The 26,183-nt window shown below is 46.5% G+C and overlaps 1 protein-coding gene and 1 non-coding gene across 2 annotated transcripts in view; both read right to left on the reverse strand.

Moving 5' to 3' along the window:
• Positions 1-26,183, reverse strand: part of TBC1D9 (TBC1 domain family member 9) — a 114,371-nt gene that overhangs the window by 15,670 nt on the left and 72,518 nt on the right. Inside the window, exons 7-15 of the mRNA XM_055316983.1 lie at positions 23,039-23,245; positions 21,953-22,123; positions 20,991-21,141; positions 17,875-18,089; positions 14,897-15,014; positions 12,616-12,901; positions 11,582-11,711; positions 778-876; positions 561-629 (exon numbers count right to left, since the gene is read on the reverse strand). Of these exons, the coding sequence (XP_055172958.1) occupies positions 561-629; positions 778-876; positions 11,582-11,711; positions 12,616-12,901; positions 14,897-15,014; positions 17,875-18,089; positions 20,991-21,141; positions 21,953-22,123; positions 23,039-23,245 (1,446 nt within the window). The remainder of the gene's footprint in view (positions 1-560; positions 630-777; positions 877-11,581; positions 11,712-12,615; positions 12,902-14,896; positions 15,015-17,874; positions 18,090-20,990; positions 21,142-21,952; positions 22,124-23,038; positions 23,246-26,183) is intronic.
• On the reverse strand, positions 16,813-16,919 carry LOC129504439 (U6 spliceosomal RNA). Its single transcript, XR_008663358.1, has one exon. It is a non-coding gene; the product is annotated as a U6 spliceosomal RNA (small nuclear RNA).

Below are 26,183 nucleotides of genomic sequence, written 5' to 3' on the forward strand. Positions count from 1 at the left end.
TTTATTTACTAATAAATGTTTTGTCATTCAGGATTAAAATTGGTATGGGCGGAGTTATAGGATGAAAACTACTGAAGTTTAAACTATCAGGCTTTTCCTTAGACATTGGAACAGCTTTATTTTTATTCTAGCTACATATTTCTTTTTTGGGGTGCTTTAGCATAGCTTAATATAGAAGAGCTCTAGGGGTGCTTTAAAACAGCTTAATATTAAAAAAATTAACAATTTACAATAATTTCAGGCAGCGTTTAAGACTCACTTGCCATTGTTCCAATGAGTATTATAAAGTAATACCCTTTTTTGTCAAGTCCAAGAAGACAGCTGAAATATTTTATGGAGTGGAACAAAGCTAAAATATCAGCTTCAGCTGAGTTGTGAGAGTTGCTTATTTTTCATATTGAGCATTTCATTTTTATACTCTCAGTTCTACACATTTATGCACATTGATACTCATGTTGTCTCTTAACAATTTAACAGAAAAATCTAGAACGAACTAAAATATTAAAGTGAACCCTTTTATTCTCCTGAATATACTTATACGAATTTACTTTGAAACTCACCTTGAAAAGAGCATAAAGTTCTTCTAGCTCATCAATGGTAAAGGACGTTTCTGTCACAATAGTTCGGACCTATAAGAAGGTGGACACAATGGATTTCACAATCTCAAAAGATATTAAGTTGGGAAAGTACCTGATTTTCTTCTTTTAAGTCATCTCAGTCTGTCAAGCAGGACTTCATGGAGCAAGAAGGCCGCTAGCTATTTTGCAAAGAACTTACCACGTTCCGTTTCGTAGTATCCTCCAGGGTCTGGATCACCTTCAGCCTCTGTTTGAATCTCATCTGCTCAATCAGATCTGCCCGGATGGTTCCAAATTTCTAGAAAGGAGCAATATTGGCATTTCTGAGAAATCTGCTGCAAGTACATAGTATCATGTCTGCAAGACTTACGGAGACACAAGCTGGATACATAGAGGAAATTTCTTGTGAAATAACAGGCATCCTGGACTAGACCTTTATTTTAAAAACAATTTAGCAGCCGTTAAGTAAGTAACAGGCGACTCTCAGGCTTCTTAACGCTGGAGCTAAATTTCACAGTTAAATGAGTCTCGCTGGAATCAATAAACCAGTTTAGAGGGAAGAAAACGTTGGATAAGGCTGTAAGGGCCATTTACGTAAGAATGAAAATGCTTCAGAGGAAGGATTTTCTCGACAGGAAGAAAGGAAATATCTGAGGCTCACGATTAGCCTGGGAGGTCAGAAGAAGTGCTTGTGGGAGGCTCCCTGTTCCTGTTCCCTAGCTCAGTAGCACTTGTCCCGATTGAGGAACCCACGTCGTCTCTGGATGGCAGACACTGTGGGCCAGCTATGTCTCCAAACTCCAAAATGCCTCTGAAGAAACCTCCCCCCTTGTAAGTAGGGCCAGCCCTAACCCAGAGGCAGCCCATCCAGTCTTCTTCCTGAAATTTTAGCAACTAAAAGCATTCTGTTTACAATAAGAAAACCGTTTCCCCCCCCACACACCCTGATTGGAATGTCCCTGAATAGGTTCATGTTGACCCTCCCCAAAATCAACCTGGATGCCATGCGACTCCCGCGGTTCTTTTGTCTTTAGGAAGTTTCTTTCCTTTTGCCTTTTAAAAGATCCCTGTAACTGCTAATCGGGGCTCTTTTCCTCCTCGGAGGCGGAGAGCCCGTTTGCGCAAACGTTCAATAAACCCTCTTGCTAATTGCATCTGCCTGTCTGGGGTCTGGGTCTCTGGGGCGTCCACCGGGACACGTTGGCACCCGTGAGCCAGGGTCCAACACCTCCTAGTACCTGGGTGTTTGTTGAATGAAATTTCAAAAGCCAAATGAGTCTTTCAATCTGAAGGTGGAGAAAGAATATATATAAAGCTTTCGATCTCCTACAGGTACAAAAGGAAAACAAAGCAATTCTGCTGAAAGCATGAAGCTCGACCCGTGCGAGCAGTGAGCAGTGCTGCGATGGTTCAACACATTCAAAGGGTCAAGAAATAGTTGACGGACGTGTCAAGTGTCGGCAAGGTACAGCCAAAACCCTCACCTGCTGCTGCTCAGGGTATCAGTTGGTACGACCATTTGGGACATCTGTCTGCAGTATCTACTAAATCTGAAGAGAAATATATACCAGTGACACACATAAATTCCTAAGTACCTCCCCCCAAAAGTGTTTATTTTTTTCTATGCAAAAATATTCATAGTGCTACTGTTAGCCAAAAGCAAGTAGTCACTCAAATGCTCGTTAACAGTGGGGTGGATAAATAAATCGTAGTGCTATCACACAGCAACGAAAATGAACCATTCGGATAAATCTCACAATCATAACGCTACGCAAAAGGAACCAGAACCAAAAGAGTTCATTCTGGAGAAGTGGAATCATACATTCATGAATGAAGTTCAAAAAACAAACACAACTGACACATTAATTTTGGAGAGAAGTACAGTGACAGGAAGGAGACGCAAAGGGCATCTCGAGGGTGCTGGCATTGGTCCGGGTAACAGTTATGGGGGTGCGTGAATCAGAGGCTTTGTACATCCATACCACAGGCTCCTACTCAAGAAATCTTGAAAAAAAAAACACAACTATTTTATACAAAGTGACTTGCATGAATCTCCTAGAAGTCATGAGGAAAAAGACTAATCACAAAAGAACGCATAGCGCATATTTTATGTGGTAATCATGAAATGAGATTACTGTTAGAGAGGGGGGCTCCCGACAGGGTGAGAGAAGGGTGGCTGTGGCTACAGGCGGACAATCCGGCAGCCCCGGGGGAGCAGCACCCACAGGGGAGTATCTCACCGTGGTGGTGGTTCTGCGAGGCATGTGACAAAACTGCGCGCACTTGCACCTGCACACGCACCTGCACCTGCACACGCACCTGCACACGCACACCTAGAATGCACACGCAGCTGCTGAAGCCTTACCAGGCGTGCCTGGGATGCTCACTTGGAGCGGGTGAAGGCCTGGGGCGTGCACCTGACTCTGTACCTTCTCTGCTACCTCCTTGAAGCTATAATTCCGTCTAAGGAAAAGGTCTTTTTGTTTGTAAAGAGGGGCTTTGTCACTGCGGTGTGAGCGTCAGGACGGAACAGGACGGTCAACTGGAGAGGCGAGTGCTCATCAGGGAGACGGGAAGCAGGGGGGCGCGGAGCGGGGTAGTCTCATAAGTACAAACCAAACACAAGGTAAGATGACGCATTCCGGTAAGAAGCAGCACAGCCGGCTAGAAAGTGGATGTGCTGGTTCCCTGGAGGTCTGCTTTTCAGGTGACGTCACATTTAGCCAAGACACAAAGGACACGGGGAAGCAAGCACACGGATCTTTGCAAGAAGCACGTCCAGGCAGGGGCGGCTGGTGGCACCCAGGCCCCCCACGTCCCCCCGCAGGCAGTGGAACCTGCACAACCCCTTTGAGGAGCGGCGGGAGGCCACTGCGACCTGAGGGGGGTGAGAAAGGGGCGGTGGCAGGCGATCGCAGGTGATCAGAGAGCCAGCTGCTGCAGCAGGGAGCGCGTGTGGGGCTCCGAGGCCTCGGGAAGCCCTTGGAGTCTGCCCCCGAGTGAGCCGGAAGGCCCCTGGAGCTCAGGCGAAGGAGTGTCCTCTGCCCCCCCTGTTAGAGGGACGCGCTTGCTTCTGGGGGAGAAATAAAGGTGCCAGGCTTCGGGGAAGCAAGAGCAGTTCAGGGGCTCCGGTGAGAGCCGGTTGTGGCTCCGACGAGGCTGGAGGGTGGTGACGGTGCCGGAGGCCCTGGGAACACCAGGAGGGAAGTGCTTTCTCTCTCCCCCATTCCAGAGACAAGGCCTCAGAAGTCAACAGAAACCACCCAAGTCCGCGTTGCCGCTGAAGCGTTCTTGCAAAGTCCGTGCTACAGACAGAGGACGGGGTTTCCATCAGACGGGTGCACCGTGTGCCTTCGACCGACGACGCAAAAACGCTGGTCGTGAGACCGAAGGAAGCCAAATCTTACGGCAGCTACAGCGGCAGGCCCGTGATCTGATCGGTCACTGGCTCCTTCCAGTAACCCCGGGCGTTGGTCCCGTTACTTCCATTTTACAGACGGGAAAGCCAAGGCCCCGAGGGGTAGAGGACGTTACCCAGGGTTCCACAGGGGCTGAGCTACAAGGCTGAGGCCCAGACTCCAGCTCTGGAACCCGCCACCTACCATTCGATCCCACAGTAAGTTCTTCCCGGTGTCCTCGATGACAACCCAGATTTTGAGACTAGACAAAATGGGATTCAAACTCACGTTGACTGGTTGGCTGTCGTGATTCTACACAACCCAGTCGCATCCTCCGAACCTCGGTTTATTTCTCTGTAAGACGAGGCCCCCAAACTGTCCGCGTGGACGTGCTGTTAGAGATGCATGTATTAATGGGAAGCAGCAATAACCGGGGCACCTGGGAGGCTCAGGCGGTTAAGTGTCTGCCCTCGACTCAGGTCATGTCCCGGGCCCCGGGGTCCCACTCCACATTAGGGTCCCCCCTCAGCGGGGGCCTCTTCTCCCTCTCCCTCTGCCCCTCCCCCGGCTCATGCTCTCTCTCTCTTTCTCTCTCAAACAAATAAATAAAATCTTTAAAAATAAAATAAAAAATAGGGCAGCCCGGGTGGCTCAGCAGTTTAGCACCTGCCTTTGGCCCAGGGCGTGATCCTAGAGACCCGGGATCGAGTCCCACGTCGGGCTCCCTGCGTGGAGCCTGCTTCTCCCTCTGCCTGTGTCTCTCTGACTGTCTCTTTCTCTCTCTGTGTGTGTCTCTCATGAATAAATAAATAAAATCTTTAAAAAATTAAGTAAAATAAAAAATAAATTAAAAAATAAAGTATCGGTAACAGTAACAAATACTAAACGCTGGCTTGACAATCTCTGCAGACTGCTAAAGAAAGGATGACTTCGCCCCAAGCCTCACCCTCCAAGAGCCTCCGGCACTGGGCGCAGACAGAACACAAAGGACGGAACGGAAAATGCAGCGACTCTTCCATCAGAAGCAAACAGTCCCGACCTGCAAGGGAGCCACGGTCTCCACGTTCCTGACGGGCTGTTTCCGGGGGATGTCTAAAGGAAAATGAGCACTGACTAGGTCCCTCTGTCTCTCCCCTGCTCCCCCTTTCTCTCCCACCACTTGAAACGCTACAAACAGGGCCAACGAAGGTGGCTCGGGACCCCCTGGAGCCAACGTTTCCCTTTACCCAGAGCAAGGGCCCGGGTGTGAGCCCGGCTCCCAGCACCGCGCATTTCAGTCCCATGAGGACAGCTGATTCACTAAAGCAACAACAGTGCTGTTTTCTAACAAATAGAATTCAGTGATGGGGGTGAGGGAGCCTAATATTTTTTTCCTTTCATTTTCTAAAATCTACCCTTCCTTAAACAAGAGACAAAATAACCCATCTCATTTGCATCTCGCTTCCAACTCCGTTTTTATCTGAATGTTTCTGTGGCCTGTTTCTTTTCTTTCTTTTTTTTTTTTTTTAAGATTTTATTTATTTATAAATTACACAGGCAGAGGGAGAAGCAGGCTCCGTGCAGGGAGCCCAACGCGGGACTCGATCCCGGGTCTCCAGGATCAGGCCCTGGGCTGCAGGCGGCGCTAAGCCGCTGGGCCACCCGGGCTGCCCTGTGGCCTGTTTCTAATTGTCCGATGGAGCTGCGGAGGTCTGCGTGGGCTGGGAGGCCTCTTCAAGGCAGGCAGAGCTTCGTGGTCCTGCTGCTTGCCCCGCTCCCCTGGGGCTGCCCATCGCGGCTAACAACTAGGTCCCAGCCCTTGGTTTCACACCCCGTCACCTCGCTGTGCGCAGACGTCCCCTCCTGGCCGCACAGACCTGGGACGAGGGACAAGTGGCTGAGGGAAAGGCATGACGTGGGGACCAGCTTGTCTCAAGTCCCCAGCTCAGTCCTCGGGCCTCTCCCACCCGCACCATCCTTCCTGGGGGGACAGGGGCTCCTGCCGTGCCGCGCCGGGCGGCCTCCCTGTGATTTCCCTCACCCCTCCACGCTTTCCCTTGCGTGGCTGGGACGATGGAGGCGACGACCAGGTACAGATTTCAGAAGGAGATCGCCAGGGCCCGTCCCCGCCGAGTCCCATAAGCTCCTCCTTTCCTAAATCCTCCAGAGGGGCCTAGAACTATCCAAACGCTGCAGCTTCAAACACACACACACACACACACACACACACACACACACACATCACAGGCGCACACACCACTTAGGCCGTGAGTCCACGGGGTGGTGATCGGCGCAAACGCGCAGGCCGCGGGGACCTTTGTTGAAACAAAAAGAAGGTGGCGTTTCTGAAATCAGAACTCTACAGCTTCCGTTTTTACGTAAAAGTAGTTCACTGCAGCTCTGCTCATAAGCGCCTTGAAATGTCTCTTTATTCATCTTCCTGGGGTGCAGGAGGGAGTTCACTCCTGTTCAGAGGACCCAACGCCATTCACAGCCCAGGGGCCTTGCTTTGGCCAGAAAGCTCCGAGGGTCTGGGCGAGTGAGGCTCCGCCTTGGAGGACGGGGTGGGGGTGAGCGGAGGCGTGAAGGGATGTGGCCTCTGGACTTAGAGAACACGGTATAAAGTCGAGGGAGGCTGCGACCAGGGGATGGGTGTAGACGTCCACACAGCTGAGGGAGTGCTTCCCCCACGCCCCCTCGCCTCCCTCCACGGTGCTGGCATCCGTGTGTCCCGCGCACCCACGTGTCAGGTGGGGGGGGAGGCAATATTCAGGGGGAGGGAAGGAGGATGAGGAGGGAGAAGGGAAGAAGGAATCAGGTATGAAGTCGGCGCCAAGACCTCGCTTGTTGGAGGCGCAGGTTTGCCGAACGGGCTGCCTCTCGAGGGTCCTCTGATCTCTAAGGGATTCTCAGCTCGGGACGACACTCAAGTCCATGCAACACCTTCGGGACTCCTTGTCAGAAAGCAGACCCCTATTTTATGACCAATTTGTGTTGGCAAATGGAGGAGGAAAAAAGCACATATGCAACGATCTAGCAAAATGAACTGATGTGATCACTACGGTTCCACTAACAACCGGTGGTCTACGGTTCTTTTTTGAGGGACGTATTTATCCTTTTAAGAATTCAACTTGGAAACCGAAGCTATGCATCAGCAAAAAAAAAAAAAAAAAAAAAAAAAGCCCCCTGGGCCTTCCTGTTGGGAGACACATGATGAAGGACTTACAAGTAAAATACTATGCTGTCTTGCTGTCTAGACTTTGCTTGAAAATATTCCAGAAAAAAAAAAGTGACTTTGATGAAAGCGATCAGAAAAATGTTGGTATCTGTCGGACTGTGTGATGGGTTAATGGAAATGCATCAGGTTATCCTTTGGATTTCTATTGTTTAAGATCAAGAAAGAAAGAAAGAAAAAAAATCACAGCAGGTGTTGATAACGTATCCCCAGGGCTGAGCACGATGCCTGATAGGCACTTGTAACATCTTTAACAAAGATTTTTTTTTTCCAATAAATGGACAATCAAGCAGTGTTTCTTGCATCTCCGAGTCTCCGCCCACTGCCCCAGCCGTAGAATCTTCTTTGCTAGTCTATTCCTTCGGCTCTCCCCACTCCAGTTTGCTGCACGAGGAGCAGAAATAATGTACTTGGAGAGAAACTCCTCAGCTTCCAGCGGGCTGCTGAGTGCCTTGCAAAGCAATCAGTGGCTTTAAGAATCCCCACTAAGCAGCCCCTACTGGACCCACAGACTCATGTCCGTATGTACATTTACAATTCCACCTGATTCTATCCAGACAAACCCCACTGGCTCTAGCGTGAATGCTAGAGAGCTACTTTCTGGCTGTGTGGCCTGGAAAAACTAGCTCAACCTCTCTCAACTTACATCTTCACCTTAAAATGGACTAACATTGACCTGGTGGGGCTGTCTACGAAGCACCCAGCACCCTGCCCACACCAGGTGGGCTCTCCGTGAGTGGTAACTCTTGGGGTCATCATTAATAAGCTCGACACATGATTCAGAACCTACATGACTGCCCGGCCTGCACAAACTCCCCCTGTGTTTTATTAGCCACGTCCTTTCCCTGCTTTTCTCAGGTTGAAGCCACTGGGTTGGGTTGTCTTGAACATGAAGAGACTCTGTGGGGGTCATGCGCCCCTGTGCCTTTGAGGAGGGTCATCTGGGTCTATGGATCACACCTGAAGGCTGGGCTTTGTCTTTCACTTCCGTCCAACTGCAAAACTGCAGAGCCTGCAAAAAAGAGCACTGTCTTCTTTCAAACTGTCCATATGACTCCTTCCAGTAGGGTCTTGGGAGAACTTAACAATGAGTAAGGATTTCTCCATGAGGCATTTATGAATAAAGTTATCTCATCAAGAGAAATCTGATCAATATCTAACCAACCTCCAGCAACCTGGGGAGGGTCCCTGAGGAGACCTGAAAGCTGAATGGACTTTCAGGATTTTTCCTACTTTTCTATCTTCCTGGCTACCTATCCTGAAGCACAGAAATAATTGTGTTGGAGGCCTCAGAAAACGGGTGTCAGGCCTTAGCTCAAACCAGGTAGGTTATCACCAGCTTCTGCGACCCGTGGCCCCATTCTGCATCTAAGGCAGTGATTCGCAACCCTCACCGGGCACTGGAGCGTCTGGGGAACTTTAAAAAAAAAAAAAAAAAGCTTATTTCTTAGGCCTCATGCCAAAGATACAGATTTAATGGGTCTGGAATGGAACTTGGGAATTCACATTTTTAAAAGGCTGACTTTGAAAAAAAATTGTAAGCGATTTTAATGCACAGGTGAGATGGAGAACTACCAATCTAACGGTTAGGAGGAAAAAAAAAGAGGTAAGTGAGAGTTTGTGGTGGCCTCTTAGGTTGATCGGTAAGGCACGGGGGAGCCCCTGGAAACCTGTGAGCAGTGCGGTGACACGAAGGAGAGAAAACAGAAAACCAGTCATTATGCACTGAAAGACCAGGTAATCCAAGCACGGGTGCAAAGAAAAGGGGTCGTCCCTGCAGGCAGAGGAAGGAAACTGCCGCTGTATCCTGCAACAGGATGTGTGGCAGCCCACGGGCCACCACTAGGCATCAGGCGGACAGGATGTAAGTGGCAACCAGCCCTTGGTCTTGCCTCCATCCTCTCCTCTTTCCCTTTAAAAATGGCTCAAGTGCTGACCTCAGCAGTTGTTAGCTTATCTGTTGTCAAGAATGAAGCTGAGTTTCCACATATTAAGCTTTATGACTTTGGTCCAGAATTTTCTTAACAATAAAGGTTTCAGGGGATGCCCTTAGAAAAACAACCCACAGCTATAATAACAAGTATCGCCCTTAATCACGTGGGCTCTTTCTCCATCCAAAAATAATCACCCCAAATTTCCAACAGTGTTGTCCAAAAGTCCTGGGGCGATGATGTTTCTTTACTGCATTATGATGATAACCAGTTTTTGAGAGACTGAAGTGAAATATCCATCTTTAATCTCCATTGGTGGAAACATAAATGGGATAATCTTTATGGAAATTGGACAGCGTATGTGCTAGGAGCTTGGAAATAATTCATACTTTTTGATCTACTGCTATACATCTATTCCTTAGCATGGACTCTAAGAAAATAATCAGAGATGAGATATTTGCATACAAGTTTATCACAGAATATAGAGTATATATAATCATACCATGTAAGTTTGCCATAAAATACTGAAAACTTGGAAGTATTCAAAGTAAATGTCCAACAAAAGTGACCAGTTAAATAAGTTTTGGGACTTCATCAAAGCAGAATATTAAGGATCTATTAAAATTATGGCTTTACAAACTATGGAAAGAGCCCAGATGTCCATCGACGGATGAACGGACAGAGAAGAGGTGGCACATATATCCAATGGATACTACTCAGCCATCAAGAAAAATGAAATCTTGCCATTTGCAACGACGTGGCTAGAACTAGAGGGTGTTATGCTAAGTGAAGTAAGAGAAAGACATTTATCATATGATTTCATTTATATGTGAAATTTAAGAAAGAAAACAGAGAATCATAGGGGGAGAGAGGGGAAAAGTAAAACAAGACAAAATCAGAGAAAGTAAAACAAGAGCCTCTTAATCATAGGAAACGGACGGAGGGCTGCTGGAGGGGAGGTGGGTGGGGGGACGGGGCAACTGGGGGACGGGGCAACTGGGGGACGGGCGTGATGGGATGAGCGCTGGGTGTTATACGAGACTGATGAGTCACTGACTCTACCTCTGAAACTAATAATACACTGTACGTTAATTAGCTGAATTTAAATTTTTAAAAAAGGAAAACACATTATTGCTTTAAACAATATTTAACATATCAGAGAGTGCTGTATTTTAAGTGAAAAATAGGCTGTTACAAAGCACTTTTTAGTAGAGACTTATTTCTTTAAGTCTCTTTAAGTGTATATTGCAAATATAAAAACATACTTGAGGGAAAGTAAGGTAAATGTAATTTATAGAATAGTTTGTTTTCCCTCATATTTCTCCATAGTTTCTACACTTTTTAAAATTAAACATGCGTTACTTTTACGATTCTAAAAGATACAAAAAATGTCTTGTTTTCAATACATATTGAGTGTTAGTGAAAAATTAAAAAAATAATAAATTATTGGGCAGCCCCTGTGGCTCAGCGGTTTAGCGCTGCCTTCAGCCCAGGGCCTGATCCTGGAGACCCGGGATCGAGTCCCACGTCGGGCTCCCTGCATGGATCCTGCTTCTCCCTCTGCCGGTGTCTCTGCCTCTCTCTCTCTCTCCCTCTCTCTCTCATTCTGTGTCTCTAATAAATAAATAAAATATTTAAATAATAATAATAAATTATTAGTCTCACTCCCATTAAGAGTGAATGGACACACACTTCTGAGAAGGTTTCAGGATCTATACCAATATTCTTAAAAACACCAAATTTTTCATTCTTTAAGAGAGGCTTTCTGACCTCAGCTTGTTCCCCACTATTTCTCTCAATCCAGGCTGCTAGGAGGTGGGATGCTGATAATCATAGTCACGTAACTCCAAAGCGTCTGTGCAGGTACAGTGCGCTCAGCAGAAAACTCATTCTCTTTCAAGCCTAGATCCAGGATCATGAACCAGGAGACGTCCTCTCCCAGCTAGACCAAGCAATTCTAGAGAAATACTAGGACTCTGGTTCTTCTCTAGGATGGCACAGGCTCTTCCATGTGTCTTGGACTGAAGAGAACCGGCTTGTCTACTTCAGAGAAGATCTACGTACTTGGCACGGGAAAGGAAGTGAACTGATGTGTCCAGGTCGACCTCCCCACACCTGCTCTCGACAGCCCCTCCTCAATATACCCAGAGTGGGATGTGAGCTGCTCCTTGATCAGGCGTGAAGGTGGGCATGGCAAAGAACCAGGGGGCCAGAGCGTGTCATGCCACTTGCTTTATGGCATTGGATCCAGCGGGAGTCCTAAGCCCTGTTCAGTTCCCATCTTTGGAGCTCAGAGCTGTCAGCTGGAAGGTAGCTGCTTGCTTTGGTAATTAGTTCTCAGGAGGTAAAAGGAAACAGGCGTACCCACAGTCAGTAATGGAAGTGGGCGCCACACATCTGGCGGAGGCCCTCCCAGCCCTCTCAGAGCGCGGTAACACTCAGGCAGGAAACGAGACCCACCTCATAAGACGTCCTGATGAGCCTGAAGATGTCTACCTCAGGGTAGGGCTCCACATCATCACTGAGCAGCGAGTGGAGGTGAGGAATGGGAGGCAGCGTGCTGTCTTTATTGGTCACACTGTCTAAATACCTGGACAAAGAAATGCACCATAGTCACCAGAGGCTACTTCGGAATTCTCCCATTACAGTGCTCTACCCATTTTCTGCAAACCCTGCATCTTCAGAAAGACTAGAATTTCCTTAAGAACAGGATGGCAGGGATCCCTGGGTGGCGCAGCGGTTTGGCGCCTGCCTTTGGCCCAGGGCGCGATCCTGGAGACCCGGGATCGAATCCCACGTCGGGCTCCCGGTGCATGGAGCCTGCTTCTCCCTCTGCCTGTGTCTCTGCCTCTCTCTCTCTCTCTCTGTGACTATCATAAATAAATTATAAAAAAAAAAAGAACAGGATGGCATTTTCCTTCTAAAGACACAGCATATGGGGCAGCCCTGGTGGCTTAGTGGTTTAGCACGGCCTTTAGCCTGGGGTGTGATCCTGGAGACCCGGGATCGAGTCCCACATTGGGATCCCTGCATGGAGCCTCCATCTCCCTCTGCCTGTGTCTCTGCCTCTCTCTTGAATAAATAAATAAGATCTTAAAAAAAAAAAAAGACACAGCATATGAAAATAAATCCTCGGCCACAGACGGAAGTGGGCATTATGATTACAGTCAAGCCAATGAAGGCTCTGAAACTAAGGAGACAGAGGCAAGGTTGGAGAAGAAAGCAGAGGTGTTTCCGAGTGAGGCTTAGGGGCCCCCCGGGTGGCCCAGTCGAATGAGTGTTTCAGCTCAGGGCCTGATCTCAGGGTCGTGGTCTCGGGGTCCCGAGATCGAGCCCCATGTGGGGCTCCATACTCAGGGTAGACTCTGCTTGTCTCCTTTCCCTGGGCCCCTCCCCCTTGCTGTGCGTGCACGCGCTCCCTTCTCTCTCTCAAATCAGTAAATACAAGCTTCACCACCACCACCACCACAACCCAGTGCGGCCTTGTGCATTACCTTCCCAAGACAGTCATGGCCTCCCCGTCGTCCTTGCAGCACAACAGTTTGTCCACGTTTGCATCCAGCACGGCCAGGGCCAACTGGAATATCACCTTGATTCCTTCATAGAAGAAACAGTCCACGACCACGACGGCGCTCTCAAACGGCATCACGCTGAGAAAGAGCGTGAGGAACCACGACAGGGAAATGGTAGAAATCACGCCCAGGTCCTGCATGCAGTCGTACAGCTGCGGGACGTAGTCTCGGGCCAGTTCCTCGAAGACTCCCTGGTCCACCAGCGCGCCTGCGGCAGGGGGCACAGAAGGCCCGGGTGAACCCAGCACACCTTCTTACCGGGGCTCCCAACCCATCGGCTCCACTGGGTGATGCAGCTCCCAACTGCCGCTGAGACAAGGCGGCTCCTTTCTCCGACCGTTCTGCGGCGACCCTGTTACCAGTCACCATGTTACTGGACCAAGGGGTCATCACAGCGCGGTCAGCACATGACTGCTGGGTGTTTCCTCTCTTTCCTGAGTTCTCCTCTCTTCCCTGCTTCCCTACCACAGAAGAGCAATAACACAACCACGAGGGTTGTTGGAAAAGTCAGTTTAATGAGTTTTCATGATATGCAATCGTTTGGACAGGCACGAGCTATACATCTAAGTAGCTCCATTTCTTGGCAAACTTATTTAGAAAACAGGTTGCTTTTCTGGATGCGTGGTCCCCACATACGAGGTGGGGTTTTTTTTTGTTGTTGTTGTTGTTTTGTTTTTTGTTTTTTAATGTGTGTTTGTTAAATGTAAAAGCATTCCAGGGGCGCCCGGCTGGCTGGCTTAGTGGGTAAAGCATGAGGCTGCTGATCTCGGGGTTATAAGTTTGAGGACCTCACTGAGTGTAAGATTACTTTAAAAAGAGCCTCGGGGATCCCTGGGTGGCTCAAGCGGTTTAGCGCCGGCCTTTGGCCCAGGGCACGATCCTGGGGACCCAGGATCGAGTCCCATGTCGGGCTCCCAGTGCATGGAGCCTGCTTCTCCCTCTGCCTGTGTCTCTGCCTCTCTCTCTCTCTCTCTCTCTCTCTCTCTATGTCTATCATGAATAAATAAATAAAATCTTAAAAAAAAAAGAGCCTCGGTGTCCATCGACAGATGAATGGATAAAGAAGATGTGGTCTATGCATGCAAGGGAATATTCCTCAGCCATTAGAAACGACAAATACCCACCATTTACTTTGATGTGGATGGAACTGGAGGGTATTATGCTGAGTGAAGTAAGTCAATCGGAGGAGGACAAACATTATATGGTATCGTTCATTTGGGGAAAATAAGAAATAGTGAAAGAGATTAAAGGGGAAAGGAGAGAAAATGTGTGGGAAATATCAGTGAGGGAGACAGAACATGACAGACTCTTGACTCTGGGAAATGAACAAGGGGTAGTGGAAGGGGAGGTGGGTGGGGGGTGTGGGTGACTGGGTGATGGGCATTGAGGGGGGAACTTGATGGGATGAGCATTGGGTGTTATCCTATATGTTGGCAAATCGAACTCCAATAATATATATATATATATATATATACAAAAAAATCTAAATAAAAAAAGGCACTCCCGGTTGTACATACACACTCAGGATCAACTTACTGACATTTCTGGAGAATTACATCCAATGAATCAAATTAGTGCAAAAAGGTTTAGAAATGAAGAGCACAAGAGGGAAGCATAAAGCATACGTTTTACTACACTAGCAACATGAAGCCTGTCCTGCTAAAATGAATGTCTAACACTTGGGAGGACTATAAGGAATAAAGGACTTAAAGGAATAAATAATAATTTATTTAAATGCTTACAATCATTGTTTGTCTTGCAATGAAATCAGTTCTGAAAAAGAAACTGTAGAAACTCAGTTTCTGATAAATTTTTATATGCTCCTTTTTTTTTTTTCTGCATACTTCTGCTGTCCATAGATTCCATCCACTTCATGAAAACCTTTGTCAAACCTAATTGACAGTTGACGTGTTTGGTACGGTTCTCACATGCCACAGAGCGGCTTGACACCCACATCAAAGTTTTCTAAGATGATTTCTCTAACAGTGATACACGTGTATTCTCTTATGCTCCGTGGGGCTCTTCGGTGTCCCAGCCACATTAAATCAAGCCCTCTCATTCCCGTTTAGTTTGGGAAACTAAAGTAGTCGGAAACTCCTTTGGCTAATGGTGACCGGAGATGGTGTTCCAGCCAGCGTCCCGGCCCCAGAAACATCTTTGCTAGGAGACATGGGGTTCAAATGTTAACTACATCCCCACATACCAACGACCCTGGTGTTGTAGTAATCAGGAAGCATGCGCTCACACAAGGCCACAAGCAGCCAGAAAGCTTCCTCCTCTTTGGCATAAAGCAGCAGCACTGATGTGACAATATTCATGGCCTAAAGGAATGAAAAAGGGCGTCATCAAATATCCTCTACGGACATCAAACACATGTTAACTTAAGAAAGTTTGCTGACCTAAAAAATTACTGAGTTGGTCTCCCAGGGCCAGCAAACTTTTTCAGCAAAAGGCCAGATGATAAGAATCTAAAGGCTCTGCAGGCTACACACCCATATTCTTCTAAGTTTTTGTTATTTAGAACCCCTTAAAAATGTACGAACCATTAGTCCTTGAGCCTGTAACCCTTAAGGGTCCCCGTGAACACCAAGTCACCAAGCACCGAGCCCCCGCACACAGGCAAGGCCTCATTCAAAAACTCTGCCCGAAGGCTATCTGACCAAGCTTTTAACTGCTAAAATCTCAGTTTCTAATCCTTAATCCACAAGATAAATGTTTCCCTTTTTAATCTTCCATAATGGATTTTATAACCAAGTACACATAGCCTGAGGCTCTCCTTTTTTTTTTAATTTTTTTTTCCTTTTTCCTTTTTCTTTCTTCATTTTTTTTTTTTTTCCCTGAGGCTCTCCTCTGAGAACAATAAAACCTTTCAAACTTGGAGTCCTCGCCCACTACTTCCATCCGGATAAGGATGGCAGTGATAAGTAACAGTGACTTAAATTCTAAAGTAACCTACTTTACTAAAAGAAATTACCACATAACTCATAACCACTCAAGGCTCAACTACTTTAATAGTCCTCTTAATTAAAAAGAGCAAGATCAAAAGATAAACATGAACCCTACAATTGTAGAAGCCAACTAACTCCTGTACTTCTTTTGATCTTTTACGAACCAGTAATTGTTCGTCAGACTCCCACCATGTAAATACCGAGAAAGGAATTTTGGTCTAATAAGCTTTTTCTTGTAAGTCTTAATATTTTCCCAAGTGAAATCATTATTAAAATTCCACCTGAGAATTAACCTGCAGATTCTAGTACAGGGTCGCAGTTAGTGCCTTCGTCATGTAGTCAAGGTAGGTTTGTGACAGGCTCTGGACTAAGTACTAGGGGATGGGAGGGGTGACAAGTCTCCCAGGACTCTAATGTTGATGTCAGAGAGAGAATTAAAGATGTAAAGGTTAATTGATCAATTTGGGGTGTATTTAAGTTAAGTACTACTAAAAAGATAAAATAATGTGGTATATAGAGGACCTGTACAGTGTGTGTGTGTGTAGAAGAACTAACTCTGCTTTAGCATCTATCTATCTATCTATCTATCTATCTATCTATCTATCTATCTATCTATCATCTATCTATGCATCTAATCTATCCATCCTATCTATCTATCCATCCAATATCTATCTATCTACCTATCTATCCATCCATCCATCTAATCAATCTATCTAATCTATCCATCTAATCTATCTAATCTTTCTAATCTATCCATCCATCTAATCTATCCATCCATCCATCCATCTAATCTATATCTATCTATCTATCTATCTATCTATCTATCTATCTATCTATCATCTATCTCTTTCCCTCTATCTCTCCATTTTTGTGTTAAGCAGTCATTTAGTAAAAAATCTATTACACCATGGTTGTTCTGGATTTGGGGGGATGTTTGAAGTATTTGTCAACACATTAAGTTATACTCCATTGTGATTTCCTTTCACATGTTTTTTGAGTATAGTTGATACAAAGTTATAAATTATGCTACATTCATCACAGAGTCGCTACCATCTGTCTCCACAGATCTACTGATACGCAGCTATTACAATATCACTGACTACATTCCTTATGCTATGTCTTTTATTCCCATCACTTACTGATTCCATTACTGGAAGCCTGTATCTCCCACAAAAATATGGAATGCTTTATATATTTGCGTGTCATCCTTGTGCAAGGGCCATGCTAATCTTCTGTGTATTGTTCCAATTTTAGTGTATGTGCTGACAAAGCGAGCGCAAGCCTGCTTTAGCTTTTAGCTGGATGGTCAGGGAACGCCTCTCTGAATATGTGGCCTTTAAATCTAAAATCACATGATCTTGGAGCTCTCCAAATCGTGGCATATGCACTAGTATAAGAGATAATTTTGGTCGGGATGGGGGCAACATTCTTTTAATACCAGACCAAGCATTTATTTTAATGTATATTAAAATACAATCATAGCACATAAAAGCTATATCCTCAAGTATGTTCTTACTTACGATGCAAAGTAGGAGCACCGGGGAACTTAGAATCCAGAATTGGAGGCCTGGTGCTCAGGCATGCTCTCTTTTACCTCCGGGAGGGAGGAGGAGTAGCTCAGAGAGTAATCAGAAGCGACTCCACGGTCACCCAGCTATGAGGTGGTGGATCCAGAAAGGGCACTCTGTCTCCTAGCTCCTCTGCTCAGTACAGTTTTGCTCCCCAGGAGAGGTTTTGCTCTCCAGGGGACATTTGCCAGTGTCTCAAGACAGTTTGGGGCACCTGAGTGGCTCAGTGGTTGAGCATCTGCCTTTGGCTCAGGTCGTGACCCCCGGGGTCCCGGGATCGAGTCCCGCATCGGGCTCCCCGCAGGGAGCCTGCTTCTCCCTCTGCCCACGTCTCTATCTCTGTCTGTATCTCTCATGAATAAATAAGTAAAAAAAATCTCAAAATAAAAAATAAAGACAGTTTGGTTGTCACAACTAGGGAGTCAGACCAGCATTTAGTGGATAGATGTTATGAAATGTGTTATTAAACAGGAAGGTTGTTAAACATCCTACAAAGCACAGGACAACCCCAAACAAAGAATGATCCAGTCCACAATGTCTACAGTGCCGAGGTCAAGAAACACAGGTGCAGTATGGTTCTGTTAACCATTCTTCTTTCCTCTTCTTACTTTCTCACTGGTTAGTAAACAAACAAACAAAAAATCTAAACCATCTGTGTCATTTACCTGGCAATATCCTATGTTAGGATTTCGAAAAGCATAAGCTGTTAAGACTCTCCTTAGAGCCGCGATGCCCATTTCATTCTGGAACGCTGGGTGTTCTGGAAGGGAGCGGTGTAAATCCCTCTCAATCTCCTCTGTGGCGAGATTGTACTTCCCCATGGACTTCTCCACTAGGTCTTCGTAGTACCCAGGGTGCGTGGCCTTTTCATTGATGGCACCTAGGAAATACCCGACACATACAACATCCAAAGGTGCGGGCCCTGCCCCCGGTCTGCAAACACAGCTTACCAAGTGAACTGAATCCCTTCACATTCCTTACCCAGCTCAAGGGATACCTGGGAAAATACCAATGACAGTCCACAGATGAGGCGGGCTGTTGCAATTGTGGCTAGACTGGTAAATTTACTTGTGGCCCGCGTCCCTCTTTCAACCCCACTGGAAGCCACCTATTTTAAAAGTTCCTAAGGTAGAAGCTTGGAAGCTAAAAATGTTCCCCAGAACTTCCACAGACAATCCTGGGGGGTGGGGGTGGGGGCTACTCAGGGGAAGAGGAAGAAGAAATAAGAGTAAGCCAAAGTCTCCTCGTCTCAGCATCCCTGCAACCATAGCAGTTTTGCTGGCATTCTATTGGGGTTTTCCTTAAGATTTTACTTCAAAAGGAAAGTTATGCCTCCCAAAACAAGTCTGAAAACCGCTCGCTAGCATAAGCCTTGAGGAGTTCCAACAGCCATACTGCAGAGGAGGAGGCGGCGTTAGAATATATGCAGGGATTTTCAGAAGGGCAGTGGCCGGTGTGGGTGTGGGCATTCCCCACAGCGAGGACTGGTACGGCTGGGGGTTCCTCGGGCGGCGGCGATGAGGACGGAGAAATGGGTTGAGATCACTGGTGTGAGATGTTTGCACTTGAAGACAGAAAACCCTGTATGAAACTACTAAATCTAAATCTAATTAAAGAACTTACGTAATTATAAATTCTATACACACACACACACACACACACACACACACACACTAAATGACAGGATACAATGATCTGTATTTCACAGTCTAGAAATTAGAGTCCCTGGGCTGGCCTGGGCCTTGTCAGTGATAGCCACCCAGAAGAGGCAGCGTTACCCTTACCCTGGGAGAGGCATCTGGTTGACAGCAAGTTAACACTGGCGTTTGCTTTGTTCTCAAGGGAGATTTGCAAGGATATCTTACCATCTGGCCTGCACTTCAGTGCACTGGGTACACCAGCCAGGTCCTGGTACGGTGGCCCTAAGAGTCATAGGGAGCAGAGCCGGACCCAGGCAGGGCTTGCCTACCAGGAGCGGGGTCTCCCCATGGATAAGCTGGCGTCCACCTGTATCCCACCCCCCACGCCCCAGGTGGAAATCTGGGCTGTTATCTACCCAACGGAGGTACAGCAGGTCCACCGCTCCACCCCCCTGGCCCCACTCAGCCCATCACCATTAGAGAAAAGACTGAGTCTAGCTCTACACGTGTCTCTGCAAGAGCGCTGTGTACCTCTGTGTACTACTTCTTGGCTCTCACTTTGAGTTTCATTTTCATCCAAAATGTGGCTGTAAGCAACTTCTAATTTGAATGAGGATGAAAATGGAATTTTTTCATTGACTCTATCAGTGATCCGAATCAGTTTTTTTTCAAGGTGACTAGTTCGCCGAGGCTCCTCTTGGGCTGGATTTGTAATCAGAGATCACTCGACGCCAATTTGGATTTCTAAATGAGGAGCTAAGGCTGGTCTACTTAAAGAAAATGAAAAAGCCGTGTAAATGAGGATAGAACAAGCTAGTTTTGCATGAAATGGATAAAGCCAATTATTCCTCAGGATTCTATCCCCCAACTGTTGAGATGTTAATACATCTTGTTACAGACAACTACCATTTATATCTACTTTTACAAAGAGCTTCAAGTTTGTTTGGTTGGCTTTTTTATTTTATTTTTTTAAACATTTTTTTTAAAATTTTCTTTTATTTATTTATGATAGTCACACACACAGAGAGAGAGGCAGAGACACAGGCAGAGGGAGAAGCAGGCTCCATGCACCGGGAGCCCGACGTGGGATTCGATCCCGGGTCTCCAGGATCACGCCCTGGGCCAAAGGCAGGCGCTAAACCACTGCGCCATCCAGGGATCCCTGGTTGGCTTTTTTTTTTTTTTTTAAAAAAAGGTTTTCCTGTAAGTCTGGCAACTATTCTTTTCATTTTAATGCCATTTTTAAAATGAAAGGTTTTGATAGCAGCACTTGTGTTGGATCATCTTAGGTTCAAATAAAAATATTCAAATAAGCTTATTTAAGGTGATTACATTTCAGGCCTCTAACCAGGTGAAGCAACTTATTTATATAGACTGGTGACACCAAAAAAAAAAAAAAAATGCCGTGGATGTTCACAACAGATCAGACCCTGGATGCACTGGATGCTTTAGGCCAGCAGGAAGGTGAGACAGACGCAGCCTGAAGAACCTCTAAGTCTCCAGCAGGACTCAAACGCCTGACCCCACAGGGCTCTGTGGGGCATGAGCCTGGCTGTGGAGCAGTGAGGTGGGCACATCTTTCCCGTAGGTCCTTGACAACCCCCTTCTGTCCCTCCTGGCATCTCTAGCTTGGAGTGTAACTGTGATCTACGTAGGCCTCTGGTCCTGGTGCACATTCTGGCCTCTCCTTCCCATCTCCAAGTAAATTCAGGAGGTGGCAAAAACCAACGCCAAGGCTTTCTCATTCCTCCCTCCCCTGCCTCAACGATGACCCTGAACATGTGCCACACCTTACACATTCTCGATGAGAGGTATTCTCATCGGAGCTAGGAAGAGGGAAAAAGAAATCTCCCCAAATCACAAAGAATTACACTCTTTCCCTCAGGTTTTCTTTCCTCATAAACAGTGTAGGTGAAGGGATGGAAGGGGTTATGCAGGCTTGGGGGATGGTGTTAACATTTGGACAGTGATATATGTGTTCTGTGTTTTTGCTGAGGGACTTCAAGGGTCCGGGAAGGAAAGGAGAGTCAGTGCTTGAACCAAAGGGCTGATATATGAAAACGCCCAGATGCCTGAGGGAAGGCTGAAGGGGAGCGCTGAGGTCCTCTGGGGTCACTGCCCCCACCCCAAGCCGGCCGTACCTGACAGCAGCAGCCACAGCTCCCCCCGCATGCTCTCCGGGATGCCCTTCAGCACCAGCTCTCGTGTTTTCTCTGTGCGGTACATGCAGATCCCTTGCCCATACTCCGCAAAGTGAATCTTCCAAGCTTGCTCCTTCAAAAACTCTTTGGCCTGAAAGGGATAATGAAACATTACAACATCCCAAAGCACCTCGAGGATGGAAGGGAGAAGTCAGGTGCAAAAGTCAGAGTAGTTCCCCTGGTGAATGGAGTGGTTATGTTCTGGACAGAACCTAAGAACAAAGAGCTCAGATTTTCTCGAGTCCTGCCCTAATTGGACTCCTGAACCTAATTTGAAGCCTGTGGTCCTGCTTTGAAGCTTTCTGGACCAGAATCAGAACTCCACTTCCCTGAAACAGGTCAGCAGAATGCAAATTATATTTATGGCTTTATGCCTACATCTCCAAATGAAAGTGAGCTGATATTTTTTAAATGTGGGCTGAGAAATTATATACTTGCTGGCTGACTTAAACAAAAAGGAAAAACAAGACAAAAAAAAGTTACCTGTACTCCGTATAACTCCTCTTCTTCTGTGAAGAAGCCATTCTAAAATCTAATGAGAGAAGAATCTGCTTTTCTTATAGAAAAATATTTACATAGGTATTTATAGGTATTTATGAGTTTACTTTAATTAAAAAAAATATTTTGGGGACACCTGGGTGGCTCAGTGGTTAAGCATCTATCTGCCTTTGGCTCAAAGTGTGATCCTAGGGTCCTGGGATCGAATCCTGCATCAGGCTCCCTACAGGGAACCTGCTTCTCCCTCTGCCCGTGTCTCTGCTTCTGCATCTCTCATGAATAAATAAATAAAATCTTTAAAAAATAATATATGTGTGTGTGTATATATATATATATGTATATATATATTTTTAATGTTATTGTTCTAATGTAGAAAGTTCCAGGCAGGAGGAGGCGGCACCCACCAATTTCGGGTTGAATTCCTCAGGAGACCGCCGCCGATACATGGTCATCAGGGTCTGTGTGGCTGTGGGGACGCTGTTGCCGTTCAGGTTAAACTGGCGCTCTCCATCGGCGTCGGAGCTCGTGCTTCTCTGGGGGCTGGAGGAGACGAGGCTGCTGGGCCGAGAATACACCTGCCGAGGCAGAGAGGGACAGACATTGAAAGAGTTTGGCTGTGGAATCAACTCCTTCAGTGTCCTCTGTTCAGACACCAACAGCTGTGCCATGGTTCCCAACATGTCTCTTGGTGACCTGAAAACCCAGGAGGAAGGCAGCAAGCTGGCTTTTTGGCAGACTAGACAGGTGCATGGGTCACAGACCATGAGGCTTCCATGCTCAGAACAGGTTCCCTCTTATTTTAGGTGCATTTTGCAACCAACTGGTTGGCCCTTAGTCTCGGGTCAGCATGCGTGCAGAGCACGGCGTGGGCTGAATCAGCTGCTTATGGGGCCAGCTCCTCACGCCTGCTCCAGTCTCTGATGCCCCCGTGAGCTTGGACTGGGTGGACAGGGGCTGGGATGTTCCTTGGGAGGTCACCGTCTTCGCAAAACATTTTAGCTGCCGTAACTGCCTTATCACTTGAGCTGGTCACCCATCTCCCTGGGCTCCCATTTCCCCGGATGTTGGTCCGGGGCCTAATTCAATAGGGACACAGGATGTATTTTATCATAATAAAATTATCATCATAATGTCGCATTTCAGATCGAGACTTCATTTAGTGACCTCTGTACATTCCCAACAACGTGACTCTACGGACCAGAGTCGCGTGTTGCATAAACAGCACAAATTACTTCATTTCTTCAACTGCTGAGTAAGAAAGTTGGGCCCGATGATGATCTACAGGGCTCCGTCCAGCTCTGTGATCCCCAATACAAACTCCATGAGATTTAAACGAGCCATTGCTGAGACAGTGCTTGGGGCATCAGGGGAGGTGCCTTATCTTAGCACAGCTGCAAAGCTCAAGGATCAAACAAAGCGGACAAGGAGGGGAATACTCTTGGGCAGAGTAATAGGATGAACGCAAACACCCTCAGGAGAATCCCACAGACCTCATCATCTGAACTGTTGTAGCTGCCTGCAAACTCTTTGTCCGAGTATATCTTGGAGGTCGTCTGTTGCAGGAAATCAGAGATCCTCTGCACTAGAAAGTCTCTATCTTTCAAGTTGGCGAATAGGAAGGTCATCCTGTTCCTGGTGCTGATGGATAAAGGACTAGGGAGCACGCTGGAGCTATCTGCCTTTTCCACAATTGTCACCTGAAAGAAACACGAAACGAGGAGCGTTACTTTCCAGGGATTACCCAACAGCAGCCTCTGAGCAGCACCAAACGAGGAACGCAACACTTTTATAATCTTTAGGAACCACCCATATTTTACGGAGGCAAAATTGAGATTCTTTGACTCTGTTCCAAGAAAATAAAATAGCTCATAACAACTCAAACTGGAGCTCATATCAGCTTCTGATGGGCTGGTCTTTCTAAATCAGCGGTTCCACTTCGGGAGTGATTTTGATCTCCTGGAGACATCTGGCCACATCTAAAGGCACTTCCGGTCACCACGAGTGGAAGGTACCAGTGGCATCTCGTAGGCAGAGGCCAGGGATGCCACTCAACAGCCTGCAGTGCACAGGACAGCTGGCCCCCAACAAACTCTGGCCCATGATGCCAACAGGGCCATGGGTTTTTAGAAAACTGGTTGTGAAGTAACTCCCTGATTTTCAGGAAAATTTCATAGAGTCACGAAGGCGAGGACTCGTAGCTGCCGCTGCATCCCTAAGAGACGGAAACAACCCGTGACACTGGTGCCTTTTTACTGAGCTTAATGTGGGGATGGTTTTCAAAACCTCATCAATCTTTCAAACATCTCATCCAAATTCCAGGGCTTTGCAACCCTCCCCTCTCACCACCTGAATGTTTTAAAGGCTCAATTCTGAACGGACATGACGTAGACAGCCTCACTGCAACCCCAGCTGCACCGGCTGACTCTGCGTGTGCAGGTGCGTGCACGCGTGTGGGGACCTAAATCTACCACATGAGGAGACGAGCAGGGAAGAGGGATGTTTGTTTTAGCTCTGAACTGACACATACATTTGGCGCTTTATCATTGGATTTTCATCGACTGGAAATTAGGATACATGCATAAAAATATTTTTCTTTTGCACACTAGGGAAAAAAAATCTCAAGGCAAGCCCTACCTAGATAAAGTGGTTATTTGCCGCAGCTCTGACTATATACTGGAAGTTCAGTTTCTCTTCCACTCTTCATTTCCACCTGTGAGCCACCCAGACAGATTCAACTTTAACCTCTTCATCAACATTTTCATGTGGAATTTTCATTTCATGTGGAACATTTTCTCCAAAGCAGGGTTTTTAAATTCCCCTTCAAGGCTAAGAAACCTCTCGGAGTTGCCTAAAAAATCGAACGGCCCCAAGTGCAAAATGGGGACAACTGGGATCCACAGAGGGAGAACTGCAGGACGGGACTTCTACTCTCAGATTTTATCACTACATATGGTTAGACATATATTTATATATTTTTAAAGGAATCCCCTGAGGTACTTGGAGCTGCACACAAATGTGTTTTTCCTAATGCAAAAAAAGCTGGAGAAAAGGAAAAAAAAAATCCTTTTCATGAAAAAGACTTTCCCACGGCACTTAAAACATGCTAAACGATACCCATTTTTAAAAGACCTATAAAAACTCCTTTTCCCACAACAATTTTTTTTCTGATTCTTCTGGTCAGCAGATGACTCAGACCAAATGATAAATGTCAAGGGAACCAAAGGTTCAAGTTCCACACCTATAACCCAGATAACCATGTAGATCTTGATGAGGTCAAAGTGGAAAGTCTTCCAGCTACATCATGAATACAGAAACAGCCAGAAGCTCCCACATAAAACATATGAATGCTCAAGTGCACTACAAAATATTTTTGGCTGACAAGTTATTTCTGGTAGAATCCGATCCCAAAAGCTCTGTGACACCAGCAAAGAGTAACAGCTACATTTGAGTATTCTAGTTTAATGAGACACATTTCATTACCAACTTGGGTTATAAAAATAAACTGGAACTTAATCAAAGCTTGATGTTCACTATGTAATATTGGCAAGGTAATTTATGATTTAAAAAAAAAAGAGAGAGAGAGGCTTCCTCTGAAATCTCTATCTAAGGAGGAACCTGATGGATTCACTCTATCTCCCCAGCTTTGCTGCCTCAGGAATTTCTTCAAAATCTGTAGTAACATGATTCTGTGTCTATTTGATCTACCTTAAGTCTATCTGTGGAATATATATTAACAATCTCCAGTCAATATTTTAGCTTATTTGTAAAAAAACAGTTAAATGAAACAATTCCTATTTTATAGAATCCTAAAGTGGCCATTTCAAGTACGATGTAATGTTCCCATGGAGGCTGTTGCTCATCAATCAGCTCAACTCAAGTTCTGGAAGGTGCCCAGTTCACGGACAGACTGCTCTCTGCTCAGACCCCAGGTATGAGGTGGAGAGGGGAGGGGAGGGGGCCCATCCCATCATCACTTTTCTGTCACTAAGGTAAAGGTTGTAAAGATTACACCGAGTCCTTTGCTTCTTCCCTTGGGTGGGATTAGGGAACCATCGTTCATGTATCTTGGAGATTCATCGGGTTAAAGCGAAGGACACGGCTGCCTTCTTTAAAGGTGCAGCCACCAACCACAACGTGCTTTATTTCTCCATGCTCCTACCTCCACTATTGCTCCTCCTCTGATCTACCCTGAAATACGACTAAATTATTTCTGCTCTACCACCTGTTGGGGAATACAAGCAAGCCAAAGATGGGCGGAGAATATCAATCCCCATTCTCTCAGCTGCCCTAACGCTCACTGTTGTATTGCATACTGCACTGAAAGGTGAAGAGAGCCAGCTGCAGGTGGTGAACGGGCGAGTGGGCATCTTGACAGCAGCTTACGACCGACCCCTCTCCACTCCGTATCTCCCTCTGGATAAACAGAGCGACGACTCGCTCAGACTCACAAATGCACATCCTTAATCCTGGAATGGGTTCCCCAGCTGTTGCAGGATAACTTGCTTTGGGATGGCACTTGAAGAAAACTACGTTTAGTGACAGTTTATGGCAAAGAAGGTACATTTGCTGGAAGAAGTTATGAAATCCATCCCAGAGCCAAATGTAAGGAGTTGCCGAATTATCCACCACAGAATT

This window comes from Nyctereutes procyonoides, unplaced genomic scaffold, assembly GCF_905146905.1.
Source record: "Nyctereutes procyonoides isolate TBG_1078 unplaced genomic scaffold, NYPRO_anot_genome, whole genome shotgun sequence".
Taxonomy (NCBI): domain Eukaryota; kingdom Metazoa; phylum Chordata; class Mammalia; order Carnivora; family Canidae; genus Nyctereutes; species Nyctereutes procyonoides.